The sequence below is a fragment of the Oncorhynchus mykiss genome, chromosome 21 (assembly GCF_013265735.2).
Source record: "Oncorhynchus mykiss isolate Arlee chromosome 21, USDA_OmykA_1.1, whole genome shotgun sequence".
Taxonomy (NCBI): domain Eukaryota; kingdom Metazoa; phylum Chordata; class Actinopteri; order Salmoniformes; family Salmonidae; genus Oncorhynchus; species Oncorhynchus mykiss.
In genome coordinates this window covers 2022501-2030000 of record NC_048585.1, presented here as the reverse complement: position 1 = coordinate 2030000, position 7500 = coordinate 2022501, and the positions used below count along the sequence as shown (strand labels likewise).

The 7500-nt window shown below is 48.2% G+C and overlaps 1 protein-coding gene across 3 annotated transcripts in view; it reads left to right on the top strand.

Moving 5' to 3' along the window:
- Positions 1-7500, top strand: part of LOC110499711 (receptor-type tyrosine-protein phosphatase R) — a 94328-nt gene that overhangs the window by 55804 nt on the left and 31024 nt on the right. For 2 of the 3 annotated variants that reach the window (XM_036956589.1, XM_036956588.1), the window contains exon 6: positions 6629-6739. In XM_036956589.1, coding sequence (XP_036812484.1) covers positions 6629-6739 — 111 coding nt within the window. Of the gene's footprint in view, positions 1-6029; positions 6366-6628; positions 6740-7500 lie in introns of those variants that run through there. The other variant, XM_036956590.1, reaches the window with a different exon arrangement.

Below are 7500 nucleotides of genomic sequence, written 5' to 3'. Positions count from 1 at the left end.
TGTGTTGGGCTGTATGCTCTGTGTTATCAGTCCTGATGGTGTCCTCTGTGTTGGGCTGTATGCTCTGTGTTATCAGACCTAATGGTTTCCTCTGTGTTGGGCTGTATGTTCTGTGTTATCAGACCTAATGGTGTCCTCTGTGTTATCAGTCCTAATGGTGTCCTCTGTGTTGGGCTGTATGCTCTGTGTTATCAGCCCTAATGGTGTCCTCTGTGTTGGACTGTATGCTCTGTGTTATCAGTCCTAATGGTGTCCTCTGTGTTGGGCTGTTTCCTCTGTGTTATCAGTCCTAATGGTGTCCTCTGTGTTATCAGTCCTAATGGTGTCCTCTGTGTTATCAGTCCTAATGGTGTCCTCTGTGTTGGCCTGTTTCCTCTGTGTTATCAGTCCTAATGGTGTCCTCTGTGTTATCAGACCTAATGGTTTCCTCTGTGTTATCAGTCCGAATGGTGTCCTCTGTGTTATCAGTCCTAATGGTGTCCTCTGTGTTGGGCTGTTTCCTCTGTATTATCAGTCCTAATGTTGTCCTCTGTGTTATCAGTCCTGATGGTGTCCTCTGTGTTATCAGACCCAATGGTGTCCTCTGTGTTGGGCTGTATGCTCTGTGTTATCAGACCTAATGGTGTCCTCTGTGTTATCAGACCTAATGGTGTCCTCTGTGTTGGGCTGTTTCCTCTGTGTTATCAGTCCTAATGGTATCCTCTGTGTTATCAGTCCTAATGGTGTCCTCTGTGTTGGGCTGTTTCCTCTGTATTATCAGTCCTAATGTTGTCCTCTGTGTTATCAGTCCTGATGGTGTCCTCTGTGTTATCAGACCTAATGGTGTCCTCTGTGTTGGGCTGTATGCTCTGTGTTATCAGACCTAATGGTGTCCTCTGTGTTATCAGACCTAATGGTTTCCTCTGTGTTATCAGTCCTAATGGTTTCCTCTGTGTTATCAGTCCTAATGGTGTCCTCTGTGTTATCAGTCCTAACGGTGTCCTCTGTGTTGGGCTTTATGCTCTGTGTTATCAGACCTAATGGTGTCCTCTGTGGTATCAGTCCTCATGGTGTCCTCTGTGTTGGGCTCTATGCTCTCTGTTATCAGTCCTAATGGTGTCCTCTGTGTTATCAGTCCTAATGGTGTCCTCTGTGTTATCAGTCCTCATGGTGTCCTCTGTGTTGGGCTGTATGCTCTGTGTTATCAGTCCTAATGGTGTCCTCTGTGTTGGGCTGTATGCTCTGTGTTATCAGTCCTAATGGTGTCCTCTGTGTTGGGCTGTATGCTCTGTGTTATCAGACCTAATGGTGTCCTCTGTGTTATCGGTCCTAATGGTGTCCTCTGTGTTATCGGTCGTAATGGTGTCCTCTGTGTTGGGCCCTATGCTCTGTGGTAGGTAGTTTGTTAGCTTGTTGTTTTTCACCGAGAGGTGGGCGTCTTTTTCATCCCAGCCCTAAAGATCTGAAAGACCTCCCACCCATCACATACACCGTATCATTCTGTTCTTTCCCTCTCTCTCTCCCTCTTTTCTCTCATCCCTCCCTCCGCCCCTCTCCCTCTCTCTCCCTCTTTTCTCTCATCCCTCCCTCCGTCCCTCTCTCTCTCCCTTTTTTCTCTCATCCCTCCCTCCTCTCCCTCTCTCTCCCTCTTTTCTCTCATCCCTCCCTCCGTCCCTCTCCCTCTCTCTCCCTCTTTTCTCTCATCCCTCCCTCCGTCCCTCTCTCTCTTTCTCCCTCTTTTCTCTCATCCCTCCCTCCCTCCCTCCCTCTCCCTCTCTCTCCCTCTTTTCTCTCATCCCTCCCTCCCTCCGTCCCTCCCTCCCTCCCTCCCTCTCTCTCTCTCTCTCTCTCTCTCTCTCTCTCTCTCTCTCTCTCTCATCCCTCCCTCCCTCCCTCCCTCTCATCTCTCCCTCCCTCCCTCCCTCCCTCCGCCCCTCTCTCTCTCTCTCTCTCTTTCTCTCTCTCTCTCTCTCTCTCTCTCTCTCTCTCTCTCTCTCTCTCTCTCTCTCTCTCTCTCTCTCTCTCTCTCTGTCTCGTTAGTGTTGTGTGTGTAGTGAATCAGGGAACAGACATTAGTACCAGGATGTGTTCTGAAGATGATGTCCCTAGAACCGGCTGCTCCTTCCCTGCCCCTCTCTCTCTCTATACAGTATATATATTTATATATAAATAAATGGTGTGACCAACAGCAATAATAATAGTAGTAGTGGACATGGGATTACCATTAACAACAACAACAACAATATTAATGAGAACAACAATACATTAAAGCTCTGTCTCTACCTCTCCCCTGGAGCAGAGTGAGCACAGCCTGTCCTCTCTGGGCAGCCAGGTTTGTCTGTGACGACCGGTCTCTATAGCCAGACTGTCCTCTCTGGACAGCCAGGTTTGTCTGTGACGACCGGTCTCTATAGCCAGACTGTCCTCTCTGGGCAGCCAGGTTTGTCTGTGACGACCGGTCTCTATAGCCAGACTGTCCTCCCTGGGCAGCCAGGTTTGTCTGTGACGACCGGTCTCTATAGCCAGACTGTCCTCCCTGGGCAGCCAGGTTTGTCTGTGACGACCGGTCTCTATAGCCAGACTGTCCTCTCTGGGCAGCCAGGTTTGTCTGTGACGACCGGTCTCTATAGCCAGACTGTCCTCTCTGGGCAGCCAGGTTTGTCTGTGACGACCGGTCTCTATAGCCAGACTGTCCTCCCTGGGCAGCCAGGTTTGTCTGTGACGACCGGTCTCTATAGCCAGACTGTCCTCCCTGGGCAGCCAGGTTTGTCTGTGACGACCGGTCTCTATAGCCAGACTGTTTTCTATCAGTCACAGTGGTCAGATAGTCTGCCACCAAGTACTGTCTGTTTAGAGCCAAATAGCATTGAAGTTTACTTAGATGTGTTGTGGTGTCTTTCCAATAGGTGATATATTTTTATTTTTGTTTTGTGATGATTTGGTTCTGCCAGATTTTCTCAGTACTGTCCTGAGACTCTACCCTCTCTATCTCTCTCTCTCTATCTCTCTCTCTCTCTCTCTCCGTCTCTCTGTCCCTCTCTCTCCCTGTCTCTCTCTCTCTCTCTCTCTGTCTCTCTGTCTCTCTCTCTCGCTCTCTATCTCTCTCTCTCTATCTCTATCTCTCTGTCTCTCTGTCTCTCTCTCTCGCTCTCTATCTCTATCTCTCTATCTCTCTCTCTCCATCTCTCTCTCTCCGTCTCTCTATCTCTCTCTCTCCATCTCTCTCTCCGTCTCTCTCTCTCTCTCTCTCTGTCTCTCTGTCTCTCTCTCTCGCTCTCTATCTCTCTCTCTCTATCTCTATCTCTCTGTCTCTCTGTCTCTCTCTCTCGCTCTCTATCTCTCTCTCTCTATCTCTATCTCTCCATCTCTCTCTCTCCATCTCTCTGTCCCTCTCTCTCTCTGTATATCTGTTTGTTTTCCTCTGAGAGTGCGTGCCACTCCCTTTGTAAGGAACTCAGGTCACTGTGTTCCTCCTAATGAGAGGAGCTTTCTGAGGACGGACTGTACAAGTACTGAAACTGACTAACCTCCTGATGAGTGGGAGGATGTACTTCATCTCAATATCTGAATGAATGTTCCTTCACCGTGAACAATCCATATATGTGTGTTTACAGTATGAGCACGTGTGTGTTTACATGTATCACCTCATCTCATCTCTGAATCTCTGAGACATACTTCTAAGGCTGTTTTCTAATTCTTTGTGGGTCTGTGTAATCGAAGGGAAATATGTGTCTCTAATATGGTCATAATATGGTCTCTCTCCCTCTCCTCTGTCTCTCCTCTCTCTCTCTCTCTCTCTCTCTCTCTCTCTCTCTCTCCTCTGTCTCTCCTCTCTCTCTCTCTCTCTCTCTCTCTCTCCTCTCTCTCTCCTCTCTCTCTCTCTCTCTCTCTCCTCTCTCTCTCAATTCAATTCAAGGGGCTTTATTGGCATGGGAAACATGTGTTAACATTGCCAAAGCAAGTGAGGTAGACAACATACAAAGTGAAATAAACAATAAAAATTAACAGTAAACATTACACATACAGAAGTTTCAAAACAATAAAGACATTACAAATGTCATATTATATATATATACAGAGTTTTAACAATGTACAAATGGTTAAGGTACACAAGGGAAAATAAATAAGCATAAATATGGATTGTATTTACAATGGTGTTTGTTCTCCACTGGTTGTATATCAGTAGATATGGGAGTTTATCAAAATTGGATTTCTCTCTCTCTCTCTCTCTCTCTTTCTCTGTCTCTCTCTCTCTCTCTCTCTCTCTCTCTCTCTCTCTCTGTCTCTCTATCTCTCTGTCTCTCTCTCTCTCTCTCTCTCTCTCTCTCTCTCTCTCTCTCTCTCTCTCTCTCTCTCTCTCTCTCTCTCTCTCACTCTCTGTCTCTCTCTCTCACTCTCTCTCAGTCTGTCTCTCTCTCTGTCTCTCTCTCTCTCTCTATATATATATATATTTTTATATCTCTGTATCTTAGGAATTTAATGAATAATAACCCTCTTCAACTCCACTTTATGATGATGGACCATGTTCTCGTTAGTCACACACACAGACACTCGCATGCAAGCACACACACACACACACACACACACACACACACACACACACACACACACACACACACACACACACACACACACACACACACACACACACACACACACACACACACACACACACACACAAACACTCTCTCTCTCTTTAGCACCATTTCTTGGACCATGTCCTGGTCAAAAGCAGTGCACTACATAGGGAATAGGGTGCTATTTGGCAGGAAGGCCATGTCCTGGTCAAAAGCAGTGCACTACATAGGGGATAGGGTGCTATTTGGCAGGAAGACCATGTCCTGGTCAAAAGCAGTGCACTACATAGGGGATAGGGTGCTATTTGGCAGGAAGACCATGTCCTGGTCAAAAGCAGTGCACTAAATAGGGAATAGGGTGCTATTTGGCAGGAAGGCCATGTCCTCGTTAGCCTCTTGTCACTCACCCAGGACGACGTGTGTATTTAAGCGCCAGCTCCCGGCCAGAGGGTGAAACACTCTGTCACTGTGCACATGCAGAGTTACTGCTAAAGTGGAAGCTTCTAGAATAGAAATGTTCCAATTAGCCGGTTCACTAAATCACAGTGATAGAAGTGGTTAAGAGAATCTCCTTGGTGGTGGAGACCAGGGCTGGAATCGGGCCGGTCTTATATGGTATTGAGAGATGTTGGATTGTATTTGATGGTTTTATCTCTGTGTCTGGTCTGGCTTGTCTGAGATCACATATAATATATTTATATATATATACACACACACACACACACACACACACACACACACACACACACAGAAAGAGAATCAGACAAACAGCCCTAGGTCATATGAGGTCACCACAGTCCACAGATATAGATCGCTAGCCTTTAATTGGGGTTGATTGGCTGTTGGGAAGCCCCTTGTAAATCAGGCATCACCACTAGTGTTCAGGTGTGGAGCAGGACCAGGGCCGCCCGGGGTAACAACCATTCTGTAACCATCAACAGATCATTCAGTTAACGTGACCTGATTAAAGAGAGAGAGAGAGAGACAGAGACAGAGACAGAGACAGAGACAGAGACAGAGACAGAGAGAGAGAGAGAGAGAGAGAGAGAGAGAGAGAGAGAGAGAGAGAGAGAGAGAGAGAGAGAGAAAGCAAATAAAGTAGGGAATCCCCCTTTCCTTCCATCCCAGTTCACTATCATAAACCATCAACTCTCCCCCAGCCTCTCTCTACCGCTTCCCTCCCCCTCTCTCCTCTCCTCACCTCTCCTACCTCTCATCCATCTCTCCTCACCTCTCCTACCTCTCATCCTTCCCACTCTCTCCTCACCTCACCTCACCTCTCCTCCCTCCTATCCCTCCCCTTCTCTCCTCTCCTCACCTCTCCACCCTCTCATTCCTCCCCCTCTCGCCCATCCCTCCCCCTCTCTCCTCTCCTCACCTCTCCTACCTCTCATCCTTCCCACTCTCTCCTCTCCTCCCTCCTATCCCTCCCCTTCTCTCCTCTCCTCCCTCTCATTCCTCCCCCTCTCTCCCATCCCTCGCCCTCTCCTCCTCGGTGGATGGTTGGGAGTTTGTGTGGGTGGGGAAAGGGGAGGAGCTGAGCATTGAGAACAGAGGGTGTGTGTCAGACTGGATTTACCTTCAGAGAGAGGAGCAGCGGCAGCTCTCAGCTCTTACCACCTGTCAGAGAGAGAGAGAGAGAGAGAGACAGAGAGACAGACAGAGAGAGAGAGAGAGAGACAGAGAGCTGCTCAGGGTGTATCAGTGTGTATCACCGTGGGCTTGGGGCTGAATACGAGACGTGGATTTTAAAGGTGGTGTGGCTGGATTGGTTAACTTTTACAGGCTGACTGGACGGTTGTTCTGCAGGTGGGCTTTGTGTGGTGTGTGTGTGTGTGTGTGTGTGTGTGTGTGTGTGTGTGTGTGTGTGTGTGTGTGTGTGTGTGTGTGTGTGTGTGTGATGTTTTTTTATTTTTGTGTTGGTCATGGAACTTAGGTCCTAACATTCAACTTATGCCTCTCCTCCCCTCTCTTTTCCTCCTCTCCTTCCTCCTCTCCTCCCCTCTCTCCTCTCCTCTCCTCTCCTCTCCTCTCCTCTCCTCTCCTCTCCTCTCCTCTCCTCTCCTCTACAGAAGAATGTGCTACAGGATCAACATGAGAGGGACAATATTTGGACTAAAGAGGGATTCTTTGCTGCGGTCATCTTCCTCACCATCTTCATTATCATCATCACCTGTTTGATGGTAAGTAGCCTATATTCAGGCCTTTCACGTCTGTTACACACACACATACACATACACACACGTAAACCCACACACACGTAAACACACACGCACGTAAACACACACACACACATGTAAATATATGAACACATATGTGAAAACAAACACACACACACACACACACACACACACACACACACACACCACTGAGTCACATAGCTATTTAAGCAGGTGAACCATGCTCAGTAGTGGTGATTTCACTAGAAGGGCTGACTGCTTGGCTTCTAGAACACTTCACACAGGAAGTGATGCGCTGGACTGTGGCAGGGGGAGAATCTCAGTTGCATACTCCTCGTGTCCTCTCTCCCCTCTTCTCGCCTCCTTCTCAAAATCCATTTGAAGAGAAAGCCAGAGGTCCCTCCCCTCTGACCTTTTCCTCCAATTGGGTTTTGAGAAGGAGGCGAGGAGAGAGGAGAGAGGACACGAGGAGTATGCAACTGAGATTCTCCCCCTGAATACCTTCCCACTCATTAGCACCCTGCTGTTAGTGCCTCTTTCACTCACTCACTCACTCACTCACTCACTCACTCACTCACACACTCACACACTCACTCACACTCACACTCGCACACACACACACACACACACACACACACACACACACACACACACACACACACACACACACACACACACACACACACACACACACACACACACGCGATGCACGCGGCAGCCAGGTTGCTCAAGATCCACTTCGACGTCCGACGTCCGGCCAGGAA